The sequence below is a fragment of the Corvus moneduloides genome, chromosome 10 (assembly GCF_009650955.1).
Source record: "Corvus moneduloides isolate bCorMon1 chromosome 10, bCorMon1.pri, whole genome shotgun sequence".
Lineage (NCBI taxonomy): Eukaryota > Metazoa > Chordata > Aves > Passeriformes > Corvidae > Corvus > Corvus moneduloides.
The window spans coordinates 23,822,958-23,850,948 of NC_045485.1; the positions used below are offsets into that span (position 1 = coordinate 23,822,958).

The 27,991-nt window shown below is 42.4% G+C and overlaps 2 protein-coding genes and 1 long non-coding RNA gene across 6 annotated transcripts; 1 reads left to right on the forward strand and 2 right to left on the reverse strand.

The window, feature by feature from the left end:
- GPR160 (G protein-coupled receptor 160) lies at positions 1-3,843 on the reverse strand. Of its 4 annotated transcripts, none has more exons than XM_032119639.1 (3): positions 3,354-3,445; positions 2,796-2,979; positions 194-2,301 (listed from the first exon to the last, which is right to left on the reverse strand). In XM_032119639.1, the coding sequence occupies exon 3, from the start codon at positions 2,245-2,247 to the stop codon at positions 1,228-1,230; it is 1,020 nt and encodes a 339-aa protein (XP_031975530.1). In that variant the 5' UTR covers positions 2,248-2,301; positions 2,796-2,979; positions 3,354-3,445; the 3' UTR covers positions 194-1,227. The 4 variants fall into 4 exon arrangements, 3 of the variants coding, with proteins under 3 accessions (XP_031975532.1, XP_031975530.1, XP_031975531.1); XR_004242101.1 differs by lacking the exon at positions 194-2,301 and adding an exon at positions 3,582-3,843 and having other exon boundaries at positions 2,308-2,979; positions 3,354-3,491; XM_032119641.1 differs by lacking the exons at positions 2,796-2,979; positions 3,354-3,445 and adding an exon at positions 3,582-3,843 and having other exon boundaries at positions 1-2,301.
- LOC116448750 lies at positions 3,430-13,874 on the forward strand. Its single transcript, XR_004242102.1, has 3 exons — positions 3,430-3,516; positions 8,724-8,859; positions 13,530-13,874. It is a non-coding gene; the product is annotated as an uncharacterized LOC116448750 (long non-coding RNA).
- Positions 11,208-27,867, reverse strand: SEC62 (SEC62 homolog, preprotein translocation factor). Its single transcript, XM_032119638.1, has 8 exons — positions 27,762-27,867; positions 19,766-19,874; positions 19,280-19,385; positions 18,054-18,264; positions 16,259-16,351; positions 14,182-14,242; positions 13,761-13,880; positions 11,208-13,204 (listed from the first exon to the last, which is right to left on the reverse strand). The coding sequence occupies exons 1-8, from the start codon at positions 27,795-27,797 to the stop codon at positions 12,738-12,740; spliced, it is 1,203 nt and encodes a 400-aa protein (XP_031975529.1). The 5' UTR covers positions 27,798-27,867; the 3' UTR covers positions 11,208-12,737.
- Positions 27,868-27,991: the final 124 nt, after the last annotated feature.

The following is a 27,991-nucleotide window of genomic DNA, read 5'->3' on the forward strand; positions in this document are numbered from 1 at the left end:
TTTACTTTGTGAATCATTTTTTTTAAGAAGCACTTTCCTATTACCAACTAGCATGTGAATGAATTTTAGATTCTCTCATTTGTTATGATCTGTAAAAGTGAAATTTCTTCAATCTGTCTGTTAATGGGTAAAATCCATCCTACAAATGCTGAAACAAAGCACCTTAAACTATGCTGCTTAAACTTGCTTGTAATTGCACCTTTTGTTATCTGCAGAGTTTTCTTAATGAGTATTCTTGTGTGAAATCATTGTTCCCTGTGGGTCTGGGGGACGATTCACCAACCTACAGCATCATTTACTTAGTTTCTCTTTCAATACAACCTTGTATTGTGAGTTTAGTGCTTCAGAAATAAATGCTAATTTCATTTGTCTGCTTTGGTTGTGTATCATTTATTTCTCATATACAAAATCAAATCAAGTCCATCATAAAACTGTAAGAATTTGAAAATTAGGAATATTTTTTCTAGAAGCCTGACTAATTCTTTCCCTGCTAAAGTAGTCCCACTTCATATTTAACTATTTTAAAGTAATTTTGGCTTAAAAATAAACTATATTTTAATTTAAACCATTCTTTAACCTTGGACGTGTGTTTATGTATAATGCTTGTTGCTCTAATTATTTAATTTTTAATTTGTACATATACCTTTGAGGAGCAGCAGCAAAGAAACAATGAAACAGCACTTCTCCCGTGGGTGGGGAAGTTGCACATCTTGCACTGGTTTTGTACTGTGTAAACAAAGTTTCTATTTCTGTAAGAGTTGTAACTTTAACTAAAACCAGTTATTTCTTGTTAAACAGACAGCAACCCTTGCCTTCCATCAAGCTGGCAAAAATCCACATTTTAACAACAAAATACACTTCAAAAAATCATTTGAACCTTAGGTCAGCATCTGTATGTAACTCCAGCCTTGAAGACTTTATTGCATTTTGTACTGTAAAACCTGAGGTAATTCCATTTAAAGGAAGTGTAAAATTCTAGTGAGAAACATGAGGTTTAACTGGAACCTTGTCCTATATAAGCAGTGGTCTTTTAAACATGTAATTTGAAGTTGAATTCCCTGGGCTGGCAGTGCTTGCTGCTCACTGGGCCTCGGTGTCCTGCACTCCAGTGCAATATTCACTACAGTATTGCTGGACACTGGAGATGTTTCCTTGTGTTGTCCGTAAGGACCCAGCCACAGAACATCAGAGTTCTGCTTATTTGCAGCCTTTTCAGTCGGCAGCTCATTAACAGATGACGATTCCTGTGTCTGGCTTATCAGCTGGCTCTGTGCTTTCATTGTTGAATGGCATAAAGCAAAATTTCCAGCTGACAAATGGGTCTGTGCACCACCCCTCCTCTGTCAGCTCCACATCGTGGCACCGACACCAGTAGGCTGCTGCCAGGAGGAAGCTGTTGATGAAGTACAACCAGGGCACGTTCATCTCCACGTAGGCCGGGATCTGCACACCCAGCAGCAGAACCACGGCCTGGAGAACAACAAACGGTGCCCAAGTGCCAAGGAAACACAGGAGGAGCCTGCTCAGGAGCTGCCACTTAAAGCAAGTGGTGGTGTTGTTAGGCACATAGGAGAACATCAGAACAGGCTGGCTGGAAAAGGAGAGGAGCCTGGCAGACAGCAGCATGGTCGTCACCTCCTTCCAGCGAGCCAGGAGAGCCGTGCCCAGCAGCAGCACCATGGCACATGACACTGAGTAGCTCTGCAGGCTGCCAGAGAGAGGGCACTGCGAAGGGGAAACACTGTTCTGCATTTCTGGCTCTTCGGCGACAGCAGGAGCTTCAAGAGTGGAAAAAAACCCTGAAATCCATATCACTGCCACAACAAAGACATAAAGTAACTTCCGAGCTCTTTTAGGGAACTGAGATGTTTGGGAGACGGTGGTGTAATAATCCAGAGCAGCCACAAGATACACTGGGTAATGCAAAATTCCGTAGGTCAGAGAAGTGATCTGAGTGAGGAGGCAGATGTGGTACTTTGTGAATCGCGTGCCCCACAGTGCAAAGTCCTCAAAACAGAAAATGAAGCAGATACTCAGCAGCAGTGTGAAATCAAGAAGTGCCACTGAAACGCAAAAGCATGCCATAAAACTGGTTTTCACGGGTTTTAGCTTAGCTTGCAACATGAAGAAATCAAGGAAGACTTTTCCAAGCATAATCAGGACTAACATGTAGTTGATATCAAGAGGTTGGCTGGTGTGGGTGCAGTGGTACTGACCAGAACCATTTTCACAGCGTCTGGCAGCCATCCTCCAGTGGTGAAAACAGCAAAAATAAATATCACAAGGCACAGTGCTTCATCTCTGAAAAGAAAAAAAAAAAAACTTCTAAAAATTCATTTCTGTGTACCTCTACCAATTAGTTAATTCTCCATCACAGCAACTACCCAATTTGTCTGATATTTTTCAGGCTCTTTAATGAAGAGTAAAGAGTTTCACTAACTCATCATTAAATTATCAACAACTGCCTAAATGTTATTTTCTTTGAATTACATTCTTGAGTGTTAAAAGGTCAACATAATTTACTTTTCTAGCTACTGACCCAAGGAAAGGTTTAGGAAATAAGGTTGACTATGTTCCTTTCCTTTAGAAAGCATGGAGAGGTCTTTCTGTCCAGCTGGGCAGAGGGATGGAAGTTTCAGAATGCCTACGTATTTTGAAGAAATTACAGGACAAAAATCACACAAGACACTGAGGAGATGCTACAGCACAGCCTCACAGTTCATTATGCTCATAGAATCTTTAGGAAGTCAAGACTGCAGAAATATCTTGAAAGCAGAAAAAGCATCAAGCATCACCTCCTTTTTTGGTGCAAAAAATCCTGGAACTCCGAGGCAATCCAAAGCACAAGGGCTTCATTCAGTGAATTGGGCTTTTTTGTTCATCTCGAAGTACTACAGTGACAGAGACCTCGGAACAGCTGGTTTTCCCTTCAGACTTCCACAAGTTTGTTTGTGATAACTCTTTCCCAAGTGTTAATTCCTAAGGAAAATGAACATAGAGTGGCTCTGTGTATGTCAGCAAAACAGCACGGACAGCTTTGTTGAATTTCTTCTCTCTTTCCTTAAAGAAGCAGGATGGTGTCAGTGATGTCAGTGAGAGCAAAGACGAGCTGAGGAGCCAAGGCAGTTGTAAAAAGGAACTGACTCGTAGGCTCTGTGTTAACAGCAAATCGCTTCGATTTAAACAAACACCTGCACTTTGTGACCGGTTTGCCAGACAGTCAGTGTTGTGTTAGTGCACATTTGAGTTTGTGTGTCCGGAGAGCAGAGTTAGAGCAGAGTTACAGCAGAGCAACTAGAGGTCCTTGGCAGCGCAACTCGAGAAGCATCCCCGGAGTTTGTTTACAAGCCTACCTGGGCTCACCGCTTCACTCTTCATCTGCTCAAGTGCATCCTCTGAAACCTGGTCTGGATTTACAGTACGACTTAACTCCGGTGTGCTTCGTCTTCATGTACCGGACGCTGCACTTGCGTACGCAGAAAGGAGGGAACCTGCACGCCAACAGGGTCCCGTTCGGTAAGATAATAATAATAATAATAATAGTAGTAATAAAAAGAATAAATATTGTAACGTGGAGTCACCTGTCCTGGGCCGTGCGGGCACAGCCCCCATCCTGCGCACAGAGGACCCCGCGGCTGCCGGCGCCGCCCGCTCCTCGTCCCGGACGCTCCCGTACGGGCTCCGCCGCTGGCCCCGGCTCTGCCGGCGGGCTCCTGCTCCTTTCCGGAGCCACAGGGAGGGAGGCGGCCCGGAGGGCTCCGAAGGGACGCCCGGGCTCCCCCCGCCCGGCCCGGCACCCACCTGCGGCCGCCGCTCCGCGCTCCCGCCCGGCGGAGCCGCCACCCCCGCCCGCCCCGGCGCGGCGACCGGGCGGGACCAGGCGGGCGGGGAGCGGCCGTGCGGGCTCGTGTCCGGGAAAACAGGGCATAACACAGGTAATACATAACATATATAACACATATAGCACATATAACACAGGTAACTCATACATATAACACATGTAACAGAACATATATAACATATAACAGCTGGAACATGTAGCACACATGACACGTAACATATAACACAACACACAACAGACATAACACATAGCACACATAACACATAACATTTAGCACACGTAACAAACATAAATAACACATATAACACACATAGCACATATAACACACATAGCACATATATCACAACCACCCTGAGGAACAGGTTCAGTGTGTTGTGTTTGATCCCTTGGCAGTGGGAGGTGAAGCAGCCTCATGGTGCCCCAGTGCCGAGTGCAGCATGGTGGGATGCCAAGATCCTCATAAAAGTGGCAGATGAATATTTTGGGTTCTAAATGTGTGAGGTGTGTGTGGAGAAAAGGCAATGGTGGGGCATGAGGAGGCTTCAGCGGAAGCCCTTGGGTCCTCCTGCATGGCAGGGAGCACAGCATGCTCCCTTTGGAAAGCTCTGTGCCCACACGGTGGGTATTGTTTGATGTATCTCTGTGTACGAAAGTATCAAGTAGCTGGCAGGACTTCTGAAAGCAACTAACTCTCTGGAATTAAATCCAGATGTAAGTTGTGATTTTCCCCCCCTCTATTTTTGCTTGCCCCTCTCCTTCCCCCTTCCTTCTTCTCCTTCCATGGGTCATCTTAAGGATTAAAAAAACCTGAGGGGGGAAAAAAGTTCTGAGGTTTGTTTGGTTTGGGATTTTGTGGAAAAACAAGATGATCAGTACTCTGTACAACCAGACAGCTTAAAGTAATCTTCAGCAACGTTCATGCAGACCATAGTTACTTATCCACGCAGTGTTTACTAGCACTGTTGCACAAATTGTAGTATAATAAGAAAATGTTTACACCTGAGAGGGGTATTGCACCTTCTGAGCACCCAGTCCACCTACAGGTATGTGAATACTGATGATTTCATAGTCATCTTCTGTTTAGCTCTAACCCAGGGCAAAGCAGTGAAAGTGATTTTCCCAGTGGGAACAAATGAACTGTTTGTATGTCTGGGTTTGTTTCTGTTCACGTCTCTCTTTTGGACTGCAGGAACTTCTGCACAGGCCTGTGTGAGGAGATGCGTGGATGGTGGAAATGAGGAACCAGGAGGGCACAGGGACAGTTTAGACATATTTTTTCTGCTGATAAAAATCTCAGTGAGTGTGTGACCTCCAGACTGTGTCGGCTCTGTGTTCAGTGAGCCTTCTGGGGAAGTTCCTCAGCGTGGCCCTCAGCCTGCATTACATCCCCTGTTGGTGTTGTGGCACTTCTCAGCTTCCCTTTCCCTCCACCACCTTGTGCTTGTTTGGAAGCTTGCTTTGTACTCACTGATTACTCTTGTTTTCTGCTCCTGAGTGCTGCATCTCACCTTCCATCCCAGAGAAATGATGGTGCAAGATGGGATGTCTGGAAATCAAATGCAGGGCTTGGTGCTGGCAGGTCCTTCTTGCTGTCAGGAGCTGCTCACTCCATGTCGGATAGGGGCTGCCTCTTCCTTCACAGGAAAACTTGCAGGTACTTGACAAGCACCATGGGCTAAATAATGGCTTGAACCCATCCTGCTTAGTCAAAGAGGCTGCATTTATGTCCATGAGCAGCAATAGAAAGGTTTAAAAAATTTGTTTATATTTGCATGAAGGCAGCTGTATGTGAAAACTAGACAGGAGACTCCTCCTCGAGGAGGAGAGTACCTGAAATAATACAGAAAATCTCTTGTAAAAGCTGTGTATTAAAAGCTCATGTAGTGGTTCTGTGTCGTCTGAGATACTTGCATAGAGGCTTCCTTCCTTCTTCGGGGCTGTTTCCTGTTGCTGGTTGCTCATATTTTGGGTTCTGTTGTTCAACTTAACCTTAACAATAGGATTTTAGGACAAAGGGGAAAAGAACAAGAAAAAAGACCAGCTCTAATTTCAAATCTAACTGGATCATTTCTGAAAGAAGCAGTGACTGAACAAACTGTCCCACCGAACAGGTGTTGGGCTCGACCCTCTCCTCCCTGCTGTGCTGGAACTCAACACTGCAGCCCCATGGGTCACTGCAGCCTCTGAAGTCACTTAGGAAGAGCAGTATGGACCAGGAGAGTCCCTGCATGTTGTTGCTGCCTGATTTAGGGCAGGAGGTTTCCTTCAGACAGGGGCAGGTGCAGATAATGAATACAGCTCCTGTACACAGAGGAGTGTGGGCTGTGCTTCCTGTGCAGCTAGAGCTGAGTCTTTACTTTCCCCCTGCTCTTCCTGTTGGAGATGTGCTGTGCTTTAGAAGCTCATTGCAACCTGTCCCTCTACTGTGTTGAGCAGGGGAGTAAATTTAAATCTCACCTCTGTGTATTTCAAGCAATCTTATGTTGGCATCTTGGACACCTCAAGCCATGTGGGCAAAGACAGGGAGATCAAATGAATTTCTGTGCATTTTGGTGTCATGTGTGGGGGAAGCTGCACACTGTGAACTCCTGCACAGATGACTATGAACATTCCCTCTCCTGAGCAGCAAGAGGCTGGGGGTGACTCGCTTTGGAGGTGGATGGTCCCCACAGCCAGGGGCAGTGGACCATGGTCCTTGTGGAATGTTCTCTGGAATACATTTGTCTGTGGGATGAGTGCCAGTCTGACAGCCTTGCCTGCATCCTCCCCTTTTCCCTGGATGTGCCTTTAACTGGGTGTAGCCCAGCTGAACCTGTTTAATGCCCTGACAGAGCTTGTGCCTTATCAGCACTGGATTAGCAACCCGAGTTTTGCAATGGCAAGTGGTCGTGGAGCTGCTGGTCCTGAAAGGTTGCATGGCTCAGAGAGAGAGTTTATGAAGATTTTATAATTTTAATTGAATATTTAACTAATAGAATATGTAGCCAGTAAACTACTTAACCAAACTGATTTTTAACTAACTTTACTTTTAAGGAAGAAAATGCTTGACTGATGTCCCATTTGCAAGATGTTTTATTTTTCAAGAACTTTTTAAAAGAAGCACAGACAGTATGTGGTAGATCTTCATTTAGAGCACTTGAGGTGCTCAAAAGTAACAAGTTCATTCTTAGGAAGATCTTATTGAGAAGAAACACATTTCCATAGTATTTTTAATTTGAAGGCATTTTTAAATAGAATTCTAATTCTGCTTATTCAGTGAAAATCCAGAAAATGCAGTACAGAGCTGGTGTCAGCCTTGCTGGATTTGCAGGAATGGTGTTTCCTTGGTTTGTGTCCCTGCTGTGTGCTGTCACTACACAAGACGTAACCTTTCCTAGTGCTCAAGATGTCACTGCAGTGTTGGTGGGTTTTTGTCTTGTCTTTGACACAAATAATTTTTCAGGGAAACTGGAAGAAAGATGGTACGAGCAAAGCCCTAAAAACTACATTACACATACCAGTAATTTAAAAACCCAGTTTGTGGTTTACTGGTCACTGTAACACAAAACTAAAATTAAGACTGAAGCCAACATGGAGTGCAGGGTGTGATCAAACTCTCTTTGTGTTGCTCACAAACATCAAAGCAGAGCTCAAAATCTTTTGCAACCTTTTAGTATGTTAGTACTTCTTGGTAGACTTCAATTTTAACCGCTGTTGCGGCACTTAAATTTAAAAGGAGGCTAAAAAGGGGGAAATGCAATTCCAATCCCACCCTCAGTGTGAAGAATTCAAAACTCCATCTTCTGACTCCCAACAAACAGCCTAATTACTGGTTGAACACTCACATGCCAGAAAGAGAAAGTAAGAATTTACTGTGAAGGCCAGTGAGAGTCACCTGGGGCTCTGCTCTGTGTTTTTATTGATTAGCAATGATAAACTGCCAGTGTCTCTCTCCTAAGCACCTCCATCCTTCACTGGATCCAGGCTACAGGGGACTTTCAGGGATCACAAGCTGAGCCTTTCCCGTGTTTGCCTTCTGTTGTACATGATGAGGATTAATGGTTGTTACCACCTGCAGAAAGTCTTTGACCTTTATCTAAAGCAGGATCAGTGTTTAACCCAGTATTGTTAGTTCCCTCTTTACTTCAACTTGCACTGAAACTGTTTGCACAGTGCTGTTGCTAACTCTAAAAGTAATTCCTCTCTCAGAAGTCTTTTATCACAAAACAATTTTTTCTGTGATTTTCACATACAAAAAAAAAAAAAAAATACACATGGCAAAGGGAATGCCTCTGTGTCAGCCAGGCAGTAATGGACTCTTTGTGGGCACTATCAGGAAATGTGCCTTTTGTTTTCCTGCACCTGTTGCTGAATTACAAATAAAATAATCCAATGCTTTATTAAATAAAATGAGAAGCCCTAATGAAATTGTACCAGCCATTACCAGGAAGTCCATTGAAAACATTCAGCAGCTGCTTCAGTCTCAGTTCACTTACACTGATAGGATTGTTTCACCCTTCTCCTTGTGCTCTGAGAAGGGCACAGTGCCTTGGACCATCTCACACCACTCTCTCTCCCTGGGGAAGATTTGGTCAGAATCAGTAATCAGTGATGCTCAGTAATTAAGTACCTTGGACTTGTAGAAGTTTGTTAGAAACCAGTGTCCCAGGCCTTGCATCTGAGTGTTTTGCAAACATCAGCTTATCCTGACAGTGATAAAACGGGTAAAAATTGCCTCTTTGATTCTGATTCTATAGAGAGGGGTTGATCAGAAAGGTCGAGAATTGAATCAGTGAGTCTTTCTCATTAGACAAAATACCTCAGCAGCCTGAGGAATGCGCTGGAGTGAGCTGGGGGTCAGCCTTGCTCAACAGAGTTAAATGTCACCACTCCTTCGTTATAGGTCTCCAAGAGAATTGATCCGTCTCTGCTGTACTTAAAAGCCAACACATCTATCACAGCAGTGCTGGCAAGTAGGTGGAGACTCTTTCCCAGGACAGACTAATTCTTAACAAGAGCAGCCTCATTTTAAAGAAAAGGTGAGTCCAGCACTATTGTCCATGCTAAGCCCTGCATGAAAACCACTGAGAAACTGCAGCTCAACTGCTTTGGATCTTGGGAAATGTTTGATACAGACTTTCTTGTACAAATAGTGTAATAAAGAATGGTGTTCAAGCTTGCATGATTCAAGGTTTGGTTTTAAAAATGTATGAGAAGTAGCTGGATGAGATGTCAGCCAAGGAGTAAGTGATACAGCCCTCTCTTCCCACAGCAGCTGGGAAAGGGTAGAAGGAGCAGTGAGAGGACATGCAGGTCCTGAGCATCTCCTTTGTGACTACTGTGTGAGAGCAGGAAATTATCTCCAGAATCTGTCTCCTGCTCTGGTTTTGTGGTGGCTCTAATTTGTGGATCTACTCTGAATTTGTCCCAGTACAACTCCTTGAAGAATTTAGACTCGAATACGAGGAAGTAAGGCTAACACAAGCTTTCTAGAACTCAAGGAAGTAATACATGTCGAATTTTCTGTTGGAAACTTTGATCTAGGTCAGGATAAGGCAGATTTTGGGGACAAGAGGGAGGGGAAGGATAGGTCCCTGTTACAAACAGCTGGGCTGTGTCATCTACAGTCAGGCCCATCAGGACCAAGAGCTCATTTAGGCTCTGGGACACCCAGTGAAGGTGAAGTCAGTCTTTGTCCTCACCATGGCCCCTCCAGGGGGAAAACAGGTATTAGGTGTATTTTATTATGTAAATTGCTTATGTTTGTGGCTGGGATAGAAATTTTGGCATGGACACTGCAAGGGGTACCCAGCTCAACAGCTCAACAGAGGGAGGCACAGGGCAGGGCACAGAGAGGAAATGTTCTGTAAGCTGAGCTCCCTTGAACTGATTCTGCCAACAAATTCAGGGGGCATTCTGGCAGGACTTCCAACTGCTGCCAGTCAATCACCTCAGCTGGAAGAGGATGTTTCTCTGTTGCCCAGGGCTTTTGATGCCAGCTGTGAGGCAGGATTATTGCTCTGCTGTCACTGTGAGACCCTGTTAGGAAAGAATTACATCCTCAGAAGAGCTGCAGGGAACCTGGCAAGGCTCTGAGGGCTCAGCGCCACAGTGAGAACTGCCAGGGGTTGCAGGAAGGAACATAAAAGCTAAGCCTGGCAGGTGTTTTCCATTTCTACAGTTCATGTTTACATTGTCTACACTTAGCGTTTACATGGGGCAGATGCTTCTGCCACCACACTCCTGGGCCCTGGGAAAGTGTAACGAGAGTGAACTGAGGAACTGAGACATTCTCCAGTTTTCTTTACCTGCCTCTGTTTAAGGACCCCAGAACACGACAGGTGAGCTGAGGTTACTGTATCTGTACCAGAGCAGAGCACACTGGGGTGTAGCATCTCTGCTAAACACTGATCTGCATTAATACTCCTTTGTGTTTTATCAATAATTATTTAATTTAAAATATGTAGGAATAATCATATCTTCTTGCAAAGAAAGAAAATCAGAAAATTATACTGGGAGGAATATCAGTAAGACCAGTATAAAATTTTATTGCAGGAAGGACATTTTAGTAGTGTAGTTATTTGAATAACTTTCCGCTAAATATCTGTGTATTTGTTCTCATGAGGTCACCCTAGACTCTACAAGTTAAAAATCAAAATCATTAAGAAGAATGTTGAAATGCCTGATATAAAAATCTAAAGGTGGCCAAGTCCTTTTGTGATTTCTTCTTTGAACTGGAAGTTTTTGGTCATGATACCTTAAGACCACTCATAATTTTGCTATTACTGGCATGCTGTAACTACTTCTTTTTCATTACCTTATTCCAAAATACTTCAGAAGTATTTGGGGGATATTTCTGGGAAAACTACCTTACAGTAATGAGTCATGAAGTTCTTTCCTTAACCACTGACCAAATCTTTCTTACCCCACCTCAGAGATCAGAGCTGTTCACAGCAGATCAAGTGAGGAGTTTAAGGCCAGTTCCATTTCTAGGCTGCAGGAGCCTGGAACTCTGTCAAGGTGACAAGTGTCTGATGGTTAATTCTGAGACCCAGACCCCTGTCCCCAGGTGGGCAGCGCTGGCACGTGGCACACGGCCCCTGAACAGGGAGCAGATGGCAACATCAGTTTTTATTTGACCGTTGTCACTTGATTTGCTCAGCAAGGCCCTGAAGGTGTTATTTCACTTGGAGGAGGAAATGTACTTAAGTAACTAAAACCCCCTGCATTAACTTCTTAGAACCCTGTCCAGAGCTTGGCTGCCCTGTGATGCCCCAGTGCAGGCTCTGCTCTCCCCGTCACATTGTGCACACCCCCGTCAGGTACAACAGGACTTCGTTAGCTCTTTTAATTAGTGATAACACACAAGTGGCCAGGAGTCAATCTGTTTAGTTAATGGGTCCTTTAATTTTTTGCTATATTAATAAAAAAATGATCCAATTGATCTGTTTCCTTATGGAGTAACTATTCAGGATTTAAGAAGCAAATACACCATATTCATGAATTGTTTATCAACACACCCATGATGATGTATATATTTGCACAATCTGAAAAATTAGTATCTTCATCCAAAATGTGGACGCTGGAAGGATGGGAAGCAATTTAGGATAGGAAAAAAAATTCTCTTACCCTCATCTTCTCTGAGTGGGCTGGGGAGACAATCAAATCTATAAAGTCCTTGAGAGGAAAGAGGCCGAGTTGTAACTTCTTCCATGCTCAGTCAGCCAGAACCTCCAGTCCATCCTCCACAGAGCCAGTGGGAAGGGATGTGCAGGAGACACCGCACCGGCTCCTCCGGGGGATTTACAAACAAGTTATTAATGGTCATCTCACATCAGCTCTGAGTCACCCAGCCTTGGGAGCACACCAACACTCCCCTGCCTCTTCAGCTTAAAACTACTCCAGTTCCAGAGTACAGAGAGGTTTAACATTAAGGCATCCATACAGCTCTGGTGTTTGCTTTCATTTAATAAAGATCAATTTACTCAAATACATGGAATGTTGGCACAAAACTAAAGCTTCTGTGGAACAGCTACCAATCATACACAAATACTCTGTGAGGTCCTCTCGACTTGCATTTCTCTGATAGATACACCACAACATGGCTTCAATAATACAAACTGAATGCTGGATCAAATCTCTAAATAATAAGTAGCAGTTAAAGTAAATGGTTTGCTTTATTTGTAAATTATGTACAGAATACATTTTTTTTTTAATTATGATGGAGCAGGAGAAAGAAAACAGCCATCATTTCCAAACCATGCTGCTTCCTTCACCTGCTGGAGATGACATCTCTTCTCTGCACCAGATGCACAAAACCAGTTTGGATTTCCTCAGTTGCTGGCACACAGGCTGGAGAAACAGAGAACACTGCAGCCAAATTCAGCACTACCAGCTCCTCTACTGTCAGCAAAATACTTCTGCTAAAACTAGTTTTCTCAGGAAAGTTCTCACAATCTTTTGAAAACAAAATCAAGAAAAATATCAAGAAGGCTGTGGGCTAAGAAGGGCTTTACCTAACTATCAGATGAGTATAACTAGGAATAATCTGAGATTTGGTCATTCAACTTTTATCTGGTTTACAAAAGCAAGTTTGAGAAGCTAAACTAATTCACCAGTTATGCAAGTACCAGAAAATGATGTTTTTCAGTATGTTTGAGGACAATCTGGGCAATCTATCAATCAATAGAAAACTTGTCAAATTGATAAAACTTCCGTAAATGGATATTAATGATTAACATAGTATCAAGTAATCAAGTTAATGGTTAAAAAAAAATGTAGGAACTAGATATAAAACTGTTTGGTAACACAGATATTTCAGCAAACGAAGATGCTACTGTATGGTCTATGTTTTGGTGATCAGCCAACAAAGAAAATCCCAACCATTTGCACATACTTAGTCCCAAACCACAGTGAGTTATGATTTTCCGTGTGAAGGCCCACTTTCGGTATCTTCCTCCTCTTCCTCCTCACAATCCCCTTCATCTGTTTGCTGTTCCAGTTCCTCTTTTGTGATCATTTCAAAGTCGTTTCCATTGCCACTACTGTGCTGGGACCTGTCATCTTCGCGCCTGTCACTGTCAGTGTCTGAATGTCGCTCTCCTCCTGAGCCGTCTGTTCCCGAGTTCCTCGTGGCTTCTGTTTTTCCATCCTCCTCTTCCTTCTTCTCACTATCTGATTTCTCCTCGCTGTCGTATTTTTGCTGCTTTTTGGATTCTGATTTTTCCTCTTTCTTTAAGTCTGCTTTTGGTCCTTTGTATTCATGTGTGTACAGAGGCCTGAAGGAGTCAATGAATCCCACATCTGCTGTAAGGTTTGGCAAGAACCAGAAGTGATGCCTTCCTCCAGTGATGAGCCAAATGATAAGGAAAAGGATGCAGCGAGCTGTGTGAAAACAAGGGAAATTTTGGATTTTGTCGTAGACACACACAGTGTACAACCATGGTGTAAGAGATGTTCACTGCTAACTCCCACCCCCAACCAGGGACTGGGGGCTGTTGGGGGGAAAGTTCTCACTCCACAATAGCTGTGTGGAGTAGTTTGTTCTTACCACGTGCTCCCCACCCCACTAACCATGGATCTTATCTCTGATTTAGCTCTTAACCCCTCTGCTACAGAAAGCTTTAAAATCCTGGTGACACCATTCTCACCTCTAAATCTGTTTGTATGTGCCGTTCCGAGTTTGTTCTGCACTTTTTTGTTTAACCAGAGGCAGTAAACAGATCTGCACTACACAGGAAACACCAACAGGCGACACGAGCCTGAGCTCTCTCTCTTCCCGTGGCACAACTGTGACACCCGCTGGCCGGAGGGAAGCGCACACAGGATCCGCCCGGCTGCGGCTGAACAACGTCCCGGGAAGCGGCACCGCCCAGCTCCGAGCTCGGGAAAGAGCCGGGCTACGCCTCCGCCCTCTCAGACCCCGCCTGCCGATACTCACCGACGGCAAGGAGCAGAATACTGGCGACAAAGCAGCCGGCGCCCACGCTGAGGTAATAAACACCGACACGCATCTCGGCTGGCCAGAGCGGGAACAGGGTGGCGGCTATAACGGCAATCACTGAGCAGGGAGGGCAGGAGAGAGGCACGAGAAGCATCATTAGCTTTTCCTGGTACATGTACAGAGGTTCCAGGCTTACTGCTCATTCAAAGCAGTGCCTTAGACTCAGTTAACATCTATACTATTTCAGATTAAAAAAATAAAATTAGCTGATTTGTCTTATCCTACACAAATACAAGTTCTAGGGTCAGAAATCTATCATTCATATTTCATATTTTTACATAACCCACATTTGCCCACTGGACAACTCACTGGTTGGCTTCAGGCAACAAATAAACAACTTGTGTCGACTCTGACTTACCAAGTACAAGTCCCATGGCAAAAGTTTTAAAGTGAACGGGGTCATAGATCCACACATACACCTACAACAGAAATGATCTGGTTTACACTCAGAAAACAAGCTCTCTGATAAACATCTCATGTACTCCCTCACCCAAACACTCACTGCCAGGCTGCAATGCTTGGTGCTGAGCAAAAGGCCTTCTGGTCAGCACCCGGGCAGGGCAAGGGGTCGTGATTCCTAGGAAGGGTAACTGACAGGTGATGTAATCCTGAGGAAAACAATCAGACAGCAGAACTGACGGGAAAATGAAAGATTCAGAAGTATCACTGAATCAAGATTTGGTTGTATCTTTATTCATTAACGTCGTTCAGCATGAAGCAAAAAAAAACTTCTGCAAAAAATAAAAAAGTTTCCCAAGTCCACCAAGTAGAAACAAGAAGTCCTGTGAACTTCGAAAACACCCAGACTGAACACCTGGAACAAAGGATGCAGCTGGAACGCTCACTGCAGGCCCTGTGCTAGGCTCACATCAGTGTCACTGTACCCTCTGTCCCACAGCACTTTTACCTCAATGTCTACAGTTGCAACACTCAGAGCCAATGTTTGTGTGAGAACTGTGGGTCCATTCGAATCTGAGCTCATCATCCATAAACAAGAAACTTCTTGGTAAAGTGCAGGATTTTCTGAACTAGAAGAATCTTATTTTTTTCTTAGCAAGCTAAACAGTTTGAATCTGAGCTTCTAACTGAAAAGAAGCTGCTGGTTACTAGAAACCAGCAACCTTCATTGCAGATGTGTCAATACCAACTACTGGAAGGACACGTGGGAGGCAGCGGTGATTCCGTGTGATGCAATAAATATTTAACACTCTGCTTCTCACAGGATGCCAAAGTTGGCTGTATTCAGGTGTAGCTGCTGCCAGTCGGCTGCTCTGTGAGCCCAAGCAAGCTGAAGATGGTGACTGAGCAATAAGTGGGGGATATCCAGTGTTTCTAAGTGCAAAATAATGAAGAAAAGGGAAAACCCAGCTCAAAGGCAAATAGACAAGGACTGGCTGTAAATTAGCAACTACTTAAAAAAAGCTCTTGTGAGTTGCAGTTGTTAAAAAATGTCAGCTCATTAATAACCAGAGGAGTAAGTGATGTTAAGACAAGCAGTAAATACTGTGATATTGCAAATATTGTCTGCAGCCTCATTTGGAATGGGCACTTCATGTAAAGACGACAGGGAGGATCAGAGCTGGGTGTGATTCCACATGAGATGGGATGAAACAGAGCAAAGCACATGTAGAAGAACTGAGAAAGGTAAAATCAAGATACAAATAGGAAGCATATTTTCTGCACAAGTGATTTATTTACAGAATTTGCTGCCATGTATATCTTATAACCAAAGGAATACAAGAATCCTGGGGGAGATTCCAGTACAGCCACACAGCACAGCACAGTAAAACTTACCACTTATCCCAAACTTGAGAAACACAAATGTGACTCTGTACATTACAGAGCTGGTAAATAATTAAATTCTTTGTCTTCCAGAACAGCAAAGCAGAGAGAAGAATTTAAGGCCACAATTTCAGTGCTAAAGCCAGGATGAGCATTCAGGAATGCCAAAGGGTCACCTGTCTGCTCGGATCACAAAGCCAGGCAGGTATTTTTTACTTCCCCTCCTGCAACTGGACACGGTGTCCTGGAAGGCTTGTTTGGTTTAGAACAACTTTGGCATGGCAGTGGCTATGGGATAAATTGAGCTGGAGGAACCTCAGGAGTTTCTGTCCCACCCTCCTGTCCCCACCTTCCTGTCCCCACCAGCCCCTGAATCCACCCTGAGGAAAAACATTTCACCTCATGGCCACCAACACCTCAACTACTGGTAAGGAAGTTTTCTTTGGGATTTTTTTGAAGTTACTGTCCTATATTTACCTGTCTTTAACCTCCTTGCAAATATCTGAAAATCTGGTTTTACGATCAGACAGCACATTGCCATTAATTTTTCTTTCAACATGTCACGAAGGAGTTTGCAGAAATCTAGTAAATTAAGCTATTATCTGACAATAGCATGGTGACACCCAAAGTTGAAAAGCACCTATAAATCTTACCTCATTTCCATCCAAGAAAACTTGGTCTTCATGTGGCTCAAGTTTAAATTTCCTCTTAGTTTCCTTTTTCTTGGGTGTTCCTGGGGTGTCATCCTGAGGACAAACAAGTGTTTTATCTATATCTAATATATTATATGTATAAATTATAATATATAAAAAAATACATATGCAAATAATTATATATATAAATTACAAAAAATTAAGATTTTAAAATTTCTATATTTAATATTGTATATTATTTTTATGATATATTTTTATTTAATTTATAGTATCTGTTAATATATTTAATCTGATAACTTTTCACAAACTTAAGATCATGTTCACACTTTTTTTTTTAAGTAAAGATACTTTATTTCTTCCTGTTCTTATTTATTACCAACTGGGTACCTCAAAAATCAAGGAAAATTGTAAGCAAGTAGAAATTTCTTAGTTAGTGTCTAAGGACTAGACTATGACTTCAGGATTACACTGTGCTGTCAAATGCCTAGCAAAGCTGGGCTGATACTAACAGAAGTCTGTACAGGGATCGTGAACAGGGAACAACACTTCACCATCACTGACTTTGTTAGAATTATTTGTTATTTAAGTGCAGTATTTACCAAACGGGCATCCTGGCAGAATCAGTTTCTGCCCATTTATTCTTTGTCCTCCTCAATCTCTTTTTGGATCTTGTGCTTCCTCTTCTGTCTCCTGTTTCCTTCTCTCTGCTTATTTCGCTGTGAGAAATTAACTTTGTGATTTTGGTCCTGTGTTTCATTCAAGTTCCTACCCACTGGCTTATATAATCCACTAAATATCTGTTCAATAAATAATGATTAGTTTAAAAATTAACATACATTTAATAATGCACCTCCCCTGATGACAGTGGATTGGAGGAGTTTGTTACTTTCATACTCAGCATTTTGCAGTACCTCAAGAGTTGGGTAATCTTACACTGTGTTGGGACTGCAATGGGAATGTTCTGTTTATAATTCTTTTATTTGCCATTTAGGTTTCTTCTGACACCCAAACCTTTGTAGACAGACTATAACTCTCACTAGATGTGCCATTGTTTCACTTAGGAATGCCTGAATGGGAATAACTTTGGAGCACTATCCTACTAACTCTCACTGATTCAGACCACTGTGTATAGAAGTAACACCATATTCACTCATCAAGTTTCTCCTGCAGTTTCCCAACATTTTAATTTAGAAATTCTCTTCTGCTAATAATAAGTAAGTAATAAAACCAATCAGGAGTGAAAACAAACTTACATTAAAACCCATACAGCAGTAGTAGTTTAAACTTGGAGATAAGTGAAAGGAGGCAGGATGCAGCTCAGTCACGGAGCTGTGACACAACACGGCTGCTGTTCCACAGCCAGTTACAGGTCCCACACACCAAATGTGACATTCCAAACATTCTTGTTACCAAACACCGAAAAACTGTTTGTGCTTCACTCATGCAGCTGCACTGGTTTGGATGTTTGGTCACATGCACATGTGTTATTCTATGGTAACTGATGTACACAGCCTCCCTGCCTGCTGCCACTGGAGAGAAACAGGTTTTGATTAACTCAGCCCACATTAAAAGATGACGAGGTACATAAAGGCCAACTGAAGCCTCTTTTTTGATCTAGACCAAAATAAGAATTGAAAAGGTAACAAAAAAATCCAGCATATTTCAGAGATGAAAGCAGGAAAAAAAAGCAAGGCATATTTTAGAATAACCAATGTTTGAGCCAGTGCAATCTTAACAATCAGTCGATGTATTTGTTACAGGTTTGTCTCTTCTCTTACACACACAGAGTACTTACCTTCTTACACTCATCTTTTTCACCATCCTTTTTCTTTTCCTTTTCTTTCTCCTTCTTAGTTTTTTCATCTTTGCCACTTTCCTTCTTGCTCTTTTTCTCCTCTTCTTTCCCACTTTCAGCCTTTCCTTTTTCCTTTTCTTTCTTTGTATCCTTGTCAGGTTTCATTTTCATCACTTTCAATGCTCGATGAAAGAACTGTTTTTTCAGGAGTCTTAAAACAAAAGAAGTTAAATGATTCATTTAAGTGCAGCTGTGAGAACAACATTTACACTCAATTATGTTATTAGACACCATTCTAGATCATCTCTCTAACATAATCATGACCAGCATGACTGAAAGGCAAGGTCACCATCATCTGCTCTATTTACAGCTACATACACCAGACCTAATTATCTCGTATCTTGCCTGTTGCATTGCTTTTTTTGGTTCATCTGTTCAAAACTGGGTAAAAACTGTACTTTTCTGTGGCAGCATTTTGCAGATATAAATGAACACACAAGATGTAGGATGCAGAAAGCCACCAGATCCATTCAATTATCTTTCCCATTAATGCAATTTCTGCAATAATTATTTTCAAGTTCATGTCAATGTATTTCATAGCCAAAATAAGGAAGTGGACATAGAGCTCATCAAGATCATTGGTAAGTGATGCACGATGAACAGAACCCCTCTGTTAAAACTATAGTACATATGCAAGTATTCCCTTTCTGTCAGCTACAAACAGACCTTACTGCAAGTGCATATATTATTTATATATGTATGTAGATATAAAGATAAAAACGCATGGCCAGCAGGGCACCAGGATGTAGTACTTGGTATTCTTAAGGTCGTCACCAACAAGAAACATCCTTGAAAGGAGCACAGCTGAATTCCCAACAGGAAGAGCAGTACAGAATCCTGCTCCTCAGACAGCAAGGACAGAGAGATTTGAGAGCTCTGACCCTACTAACTTCAAATATTGTCAAAATTCCAGAAATTCATTTGGTTCACCTTGCTGCCCCAAGCAGTACAGTGAAAGCCTGAGAGAGTTTTGGGAACAAAAATAATAAAACGACACCATTTTCACACTCAAACACAGCAATAAAAATACAATCATTATTTTTGCATACAAACAACCACAGAAGTTTTAGGATGCACAAAGCCCAAGTTACATTGATTCTTAAATAACTATGACGTCTGGACAACTACAGTCATTAATGACACTGATGAAGTAGCCTGGGTCATACCTGTTGCAGTAATCAACTACAGACTCTCGGGTTGTAAAGAGAGCCTCCTCCCCTTTCTTGGCCTTTGCCCATTTAGAATCCAGGAGGCAATCCACAGCTTTTGAGGCTAGAAGAAAAAATGGAATTTAAAGTGTATTAAAATTATTTTCAACATTTAGTCTATGTTCCTTGAACCACAATGACCAGTCTGTTCTGATGATGTTCCACATCCTTTCAATCTTTCAAGTAAGACTAATCAATATTCTGAAAAATATTCCTCTTGACAAAACAGACCTTTAAATCACAGAGTGTAAAGTTTATTGCATTTACTCCAGGCTAGTGAAATTCATTTTATGACTTCCTAATACTTTGATAAGTTTTCAAAACCAAACTCTAAGATCAGTACTTATTAGATAAAGTACTATTAATAAAAATAAAACAGCCTCTCCCACCCTCCAAGTACAATATTTGAAGAAACCTTAATTCTCTAGTTAAAAGCAACCCTACCAATAAAATAATCAACTCGGTGGCCCATCATGTTGGTGGATTTTGTTGGACAGTTGAATCGCAAGTATTTAGCAACAGCCTTCTCCTCCTTGAATGGCTCACCAACTTCCTACAGTGGGAAAAGTAAAAAATTATTAATACAGTTTTAAACATATAAGAAAATCACTCATTTGGGCTTTAAAAACCAGGTATTGCAAAGTCTTCATTATTTCACAGCAATATATAAATAACAAATAAAATATAAAGGATGTGAAAATAGGTCAAGTCATTTTTTCTGAGAACTTTCTTGTCTACATGAAGCAAAAAGCAGGAAATCTTAAGTCAGATGAACTGAAGGTAAGGAGTACAAACTCCTTTAGCAGATATGTAGAAAGAGCAAACTAAAGGAAGACCTAAGAGGAAAGCAGCACATGGGAAGCTGCTTAAGGCACAGAGCTGGGAGGGAAACCGTTGTGAAGCTGGGAATAAAGAAAAAACAGAGTGAGGAATGAGTGTGTATGAAATGAGAGCACTGTACGCACTCTGACGGAACACAGAACAGCCCAGATTTCACATGAAAAGGAGAAAACCATGTTGAAAAGAAGCTGAAAGATTTGGCTAGAAAAGTTCTTTGCTGCTGCATGACTACAGAATAAGACTTTAGAGTACCCTTGAGGAGATTCTTCCAATCTACAGAGTAGAACATCAGGATAAAAGCAAAGCAGGATTAAATATGAACATCAAAACCAGTGTTTTATTGACAGGGAGCCCTTAGTCTGCACACATTCAGAAATTCTGTGCTTTTACCACCTTGCAGAGAGGTAACAGAACTCTGAGATGTGTAAGGCAGAAGGATGGAGATAGGCATTTTCAGGTATGTAAAATTAAGATCTAATATTTGCAAAAAGGGAATGGAAGAACTTTCTAATGCTCCTGCTTCACAATAATGTATCTGAAAAAACCACAGGTTGGGATATTAAACTGACTTATGCTAACTTCCTCAAAATTCTTTTCCATAAGGTTTAATTCTCCAACCCCCCCTGCTACTTGTGGATCAGTAACACAGAAACACTGGGATAGCTTTCCACACTGCAGGGCCTTTTCTGTACCTGTTCCTCTCATGCTGCCTGAAGAAACAGATTATATAAACCACAAACCAGATTGGTCATTTACAGGAATAAAAGTTTCAGAGTCTATTTAAAGACCTAATTTTCCTAAAGGTCAATAGACATATACAAGCTCCATTACTGCTTTTAAGATGTATAATCATAATCTCACAAGCAGCATGTTAAATGGAAATGCAAGGTCAAATAGATGTGGTTACACCAGAACAAAAGCTTCAGATGGTAAGAGTTGTTAATTTTCAACAGTTTGAACAGCTAACTTTCAAAACCAACTGGTTAATGAGTATCCTAGAGGAGATTGTTGCTTTTCCTATCTGAGAATTTTGAAGAGAATAATACAGACACAAGGTATCCAAGTGACCACAAGACTCCATAGTTGTTAGTTCTGAGACTTTTTAAAAAAGTCTAAATCCTCCATATGAAAGCAGAAATATGCTCACTCACCAGTTAGTTTCAAAAACATGTGCCCAAGTTAGGCCAGATGATCCTAACAGGCCTCAAATGGATATTACCTCCTTCTGCCTGTTCAATCCTTTTTTTTATTTTTAAATTTTAAAAATCCGTATTGAACATCAGATAAAGAAACTATTCCCTGACAGTGCGTGTATGCACACAATTTAAGTTTGGTGGTTTCAGGTCCTCTCATACAGTACAGTTGTACCAGTAACTGCAAATCAAACTAAACCACCAAACTTGGTACCAGAGTAATTTAACAGCAACAAAAGGAGCTCCAATGCACTGAAATAAAACGAGTGACTGCGTCCCATCATTACCACATGGGCTAAGGCACCAGGAAACTGGGGAGTGCAGGCAGCAGCTGTGTGTGAAACGCTGCTTTTCTAGGCATTCCTATCAGCAAATGAAATTTGGAACAACTCACAGGGCAAATGTTCTTCACAGCACAGACAGTAAAACAGTCAGAGAAGCTGCAGATATTCACATTAGTGTTAATTCCTCTGCTAAGGTGGTTTCCCTTTCTTCCTAAAATATTTATGATCCTGCTGGGTCATGTGATGCACTACACAGGCAGGGGCTGGCACCAGGAGATTTTTTTATTGCTCCTTTCTCTCTACTGCTTTGTCCACGAGGGATAGTTTCATAACAGCCCAAACAAAAAAAGCTTCCCTGTGAGTGAGACTGCCACAGTTTAACTGAGCTCATTCTGAGAAAGCGTTCCCTGCGATTTAATTCCCGTTTTTCATCCTATTTTCATCCCTTTGTTTGCAGAGCCAGGCTTCTGATAAAATATGAAAATAGATGACTGACAGAAAATAGCATTATATTCCATCAATAAATGATTTCAACAAAAGTACTGGCAAGTTCATTACCCTGAGCACAACTTTCAAAAGTTGCAGTTCAGTCAAATTTTGTGTTCAGCTGTAAAAATAGCCCAAACCCAGGCACCTGAAGCCTCCTTAGACATTTAGGAAAAGATTATACAAATTAATCAAGGGATAGTTCTGAAAAACTACAAAGCTTTAAACCAAGTAACAAAGTCTTAAGAAGAGTATGAAAATTTCCTGCTATTTAAAGTTTGCTTTTATAGGAAGGACAGAAAGATTCAAGATCTTGTGTAATCTATTTCTAGAATGCTGTAGAATGTTAAAATTCTATGATTAAACTATTATAAAATAATAAAAAAATAGGGTAGTGCCAAATATTTCTGCTCCATATTTTGTTTTAGACTCTTAGATCTACTTTAGTTTTGTATACTGAAAAATGCATGTTGTCACTAGACAGCATGTAAAATTTAGAGATTTACAATCCCTGGTAACTTACAAACTCTGGCCATTAAAAATAAAATCAAACCAAATTTCTTACTTGTCTAGACAGAAGAACTCCACCTACTGACAGGAAAAGTAGTGCTCAGCCTAGTGACTTGCTAGAAATGCAAAGACATGTTAAATTTTTAAGAATAATTCTCAATCACAATTCTGCCCTGTATGAATTTATAAAAGGACACTGAGATTTTTCAAACCCAGGGACCTTCCAGACCCACTGAAGTTAAGGGAAAATCCTCATCAAATTTACCATTACCTCCCAAATCAAAGTACAGCACAGTTCTTTCTGGACTTCAATACATGGATGTAGTTCCCAGTTAATTCAACCCCCAGCTGGGACTGCAGCACCAGAGGGGCCTGAACACATCACAAATAACATCTGAACGGAGCTATTGAAACCAGTGTGCTCATGAGCTTCCTTCTCCCCCTCAGCTCTACCCAAGCATGATTTATTCAGGTTTTCCTACTCCTGGAACACTTAATGGATGACAAAAGGGCAGAGCACATTTCTGGTTTGAAAACTGCGCTCATTTTATTCCCCGTTTGCATCACAGCTGCAAGAAGACAAGTACGACCCAAGACAGGACAATTTCCTTCCACAACCTGGTAACATACAGGGCTTCTGGAAAATCAGAAGAGAGTAAATGATGAGTGTCACAAGCAAGACAAGTTATTCTGTGTGCAGACAAATGCATTACAAGGATTTATGCTCCTCTGTTTCAAAGGGATCATCAAAATTCTTTTATTTCAATGAAACAAGTATCTAGTTGATTTCTTTGCTCTTAGATTTTCAGAACACCATGACTCAAAGCAGACTGCTGAAGCCTAATAGTTTACACAGTTTTCAGATAAGGAAAGGAAAAATTTAAGCACATTTATCATGTGGCGCCTGTTTTTCAAGCTGAGAGGCTACATCAAAAATGACACTCTGTCAGCCCAGGTTCCATTCCACACACTTCTCATTATGAAGACACCACAACTGCATTAGCCTCCTCTTCTCTTCTCTGAAAGTGCTGAGCACATCACAGCTTGGGCTGAACTGCAGGATTATCTTTTTCCCTTCCCTGTTGACTGTCAGGACCTCAGAGTGGATGTTCTGTGGCAGGGGAATGGGTGATGCTGAGATATTTGTACTTTGCCTAAAAGAAACCAGCATGCCATTGATAAAGAAAAAGCACACAAATTGGCATGATTGGAGTGGGTTGGGGGGAAACAAACACACCAGGGTGTTAGGACTTGCTCTTAGGACTCCATCTCTATTTTCTTCAGTGACTAACAAACATAAACTTGCCCAACTTCTGCACTGATGACCAGTATAAGGACTGCCCCAGGTCTCTTAAAAGAAACTCTGGCAGAGCCATGTGGAGAAACCAGTTCTTCTGGATTACCATGGCCATGTGCTGGCCACAAAACATTAACTTTTCTTCACAGAAAAAGATCAGCAGATGATTTTCAGTGCAGTACGTATCCTATGAAAACAAAAGTATCTCTTTTCTTCCCTCTTTCTTTTCAACCACTGCTAATTTTTTTGAGCAAAAGCTGTAAACATACAGGGTTCTAAAACAGATCCAAGGAGCAATGTACAGTATTTTGAAGCCGAAACATGCCAGCTTCAGTCCCCTTCCAACCCCAGGCCAGCTGTTCTGACTTTTTCCCTTCCCACCTCCAAAAATGTAACTCAAGATTTCCAAAACTGATTCTTGTTTTAATGACAACTCAGGCTGCTACTTTTAATTCCCATTTTTCTACTTCTTTTTTGCCCCCTTGATCTTTGTTTCTTCCTCCTCTATGAGCTGATACCACTCAGCTTTCGAAGATGTAATTTAACCATTCTCCCTAGTTATCATCCCACTCATCTTTACTACAATTTATGAAGAAAATAAAGCCAAATGGGCAATCTGGACTACAATATGCATTATTGGAAAACCATTCCATTGCCCTTTCTGCAGATCCTTTTCAGAGTCATTCACACACAACTGCAGCACAGGAGCAGCAATGCAGTTGTTGCATTTTCCTTGCAGCAGAACCCAAATCATGACAGGACACAACTGTAGGCTACAACAGTTAATGATTAGTAGATGTCCTTCATCAGGAGAATCTCAGAGGTTGAATTAAAGGAAAAAAGTCAACAAGGAAAGTACCTGTCATTAATGGCGCTGATGCCACCTCAGCCATCAATTTGCAGTGAGACATTGACACCCAAACTGCCCAGAAGCTGTTTTCTCTGGTTTTAGGAGCAGTATTCACGTGCATTAACATTTCTGGAGTGCAGGACACAGCACCAAGGGGCGACGCAAGTGCTGTTAATCCTAACGCAAAGATCAGCCCAAAACCTGACACGGGCAGACTAAAACTGCGCATGTGGAACACAGCCAAGGTAATGAAAACGTAATGCCTATTTAACAGTCAAACTGCAGAGCTGCCAGCACAGTGCCACGTGTTACCCGGCCCAACGCCTGTCAAAGGAACCAATGCTCAACATTTTGTGGTTAAGTGAATATTTCAGGACACAATATGGAAAAAAATACAGCTCCAAGACATGAAGTAGCTTTGATCAGGTTGCTGGAGTAACAGGCATTCAACGCTATCTCCCATCTTTTGAGCTGTATTTTGTCTAAAATAAAAAGCTTAAACTAGCCATTAGACAACATATGTTGTTTTTCTTTCAGTAAATCCTTTATACACAGCAAGCATTCTTGATTTCAGACATCTGAATCACATGGGAGCCACTGGGTAAGCAATCTGCATCCTACAGACCAGCCGCCTTTCACTACTGCACGTCTGAATTAATCCCCGTGTTGATTACAGTTAAATTACCATCAGGAATGACACTTAAGAGAATTTTACCTCTAAAATATCTTTGTTCAAACTTCTGAAGTTAAAATTTTTGCAACTTCTGCAACTTTCAGAGGAAGAGTCTAAGCTATGCAACACACATTGGGCAACATGTCTTTTGATGAAAATGCATTCCATAAAACACATCCTTCCTGTGACTGCTTCCAACGGGAAACACAGAGTAGGCTACACAGAACTTTGAACTATTTTTTGAGCCTTTTCTCATGTCTAGCTTTCTGACCTAACTACCACAGTTCTAATCTTGATGGCAGGCATGAAATCCTGTAAAATTCATTCCAAACCCAGGTTCTGTGCCCGTGTTTTTCTAATTGAACTCCATTACATCAGCCTGTTCCACAGCTAACTACGCCAACTTCTCCCAGGAACCTCACTCCTGTCAAGAAATACAGCTCTGTTTAATGACAGCAGGGTATTCAGATGTCAGACTTGCATGCAGTGCAATAAATAATCTCTTTATGGGGCCAATATCACCTTAAATTAAGTACACACTGTTGAAACACTTGAAGCACCTATGAATAAAAATCCCACACTTCATTTTAAAAGAAGACACTTGCAGCATGAGCCTGAAAACGTGATAATCATACTGCAAATATGCCAGTAAAGTTCAAAAAGCTTAAGAAAAACGAAACCCAAAACCAACTACCAAGAAAAATATGAGTTGTTTTATCCACTGACCAATTAAGATCACCCCTTGAGCATTCACCAGTATTCTTTGTTCACTGTCTTGTCTTCCCATTGTTGTTGACCTACACTGGGAACGTATGAAGATACACATTTATTTACATAATTATGTCACAAATTTAGGCCACGACCTTAAGTGTTAAAACCCAGACATCGATTTAATTACTAATGATCTGGGAAATACTTTTACTGCTAACAGCCTGGAAATTCAGTATGTGCTTAATTGCCTGCAAGACCACAGCCTTGGGTGTTATACAAACACTAAATTACATTTAAATTTGGTTTGATGGATGCTTTATTGAGCTATCATCATCCTTGGAAAAGGACAACCTATAAAAATCTTAAAAAGAGAATAATTCTGCGATGTTTTACAATAACTCATTGAACGCTGTGATGGACAGGGCTCGTTCAACAAGATTTTGATTAATTACTCCTTGCATTTCTCCCCCTGCCTCGCTAATTTGAATTACAGGGGAAATAAAAGGAACCTTTACAAGTACAGGCAGATCTCCATCTTCCTGGGGGAAGGGAAAGTGGGCTGGGAAAGGGAAGGATGAGAAAGGAGAGAGGGCAACCAAGCAGAAGGGTGACATATGAAGCATGCATTGTTGAATGGCTCTGTGATCTCTCTCGTGAATATTATCTGCTCTTACAGTACAGTAATAAACCCCAAACAAACACTATTTAGGCTGAGTGTTGATAACACATAACAGTAACGAGTGTTATGGTCACTGATACTGCAAGTACGCCCAAAACATGCACAAAAAACTCTGTAAAACTCCCTGTAAAAATTGCGCCCTGGCGTATCAGACTCCCAGGTAAATGAAAACACCGAAGCAGCCCTCAGTTTGCCTCTCAGTGCCACCACACAATTATCACTACATTTTAACACGACCTCAAAGCTGATTAGGTCTATTTTTAGGAGTGCCTGTTTGTTTATGTGCTCCAGACACAAATTTCCTTCCCTTCCCGCATCATTTCCTGGTTGGGACACATTTGCTTTTAAGATGCTTTTACCATCTGTCCCACGTTTTTTGCTTACGATCCCTGGGCCGGACAGGCTGGGTGAAGGTGCAGCTCCCGGGTGTTTTGGTGTTACCCACACTAAGCTATTGTTCGACACTGATAACTGGGAAGATTCTGAGTGTAACACGGCGATTAAAAATAGGGAACAGCTCCAAATCTCATTTTTTGGTCATGGAGAGATGAAGAACTTCTGAGGGCGCAGAGCCCATGGGGATGAAGCGGGGGCGCCTCTAATGTGCCGAGGGGCCCCGCCGGCCGCCCCTCAGCCCCGAAACGCTCCTACCTGAGCTCCCCCGCTCTGTTCTCACAGCGTTTACCACTTTGCTAGAAAATTCTGAGGAAAACCTGCCAGCCCGGGCTCCCGCCCCGGCCTGAGGGGCTCCCGGTGCCCCGAGACCGGGGCACTCTCCTCCCTCACCGCGGGCCGCCCGCAGCCGCCGCCTCGCAACAGCGTCGAGCGGGAACGCCGCGGGGGAAGCCGCTCTGAGGACGGGGAGGGAGAGCCGCTGGGCGGGGAGGGAGGGATGGAGAAGGGGGAGTCTCGGGTACCTGGACGCGCTTCCTATGCCGCCGCCGCTCCGCCATGTTGTCCCCGTCCGCTCCGCCGGTGACGCGCGCGGGGCGGGCGGCGGCCTCGCGAGAGGCGGCGGGAGCGGGCGGAGGGGCGGGAGGGGGCGCGCCCGCAGCGCCTCCGCCCATCACCGCCCCCCCGCCCCTCAGCGCCTCAGCGCCTCGGTTAGCTGCCTCGCTCCCTCACCGCAGCTCTCCCGTAACTCAGC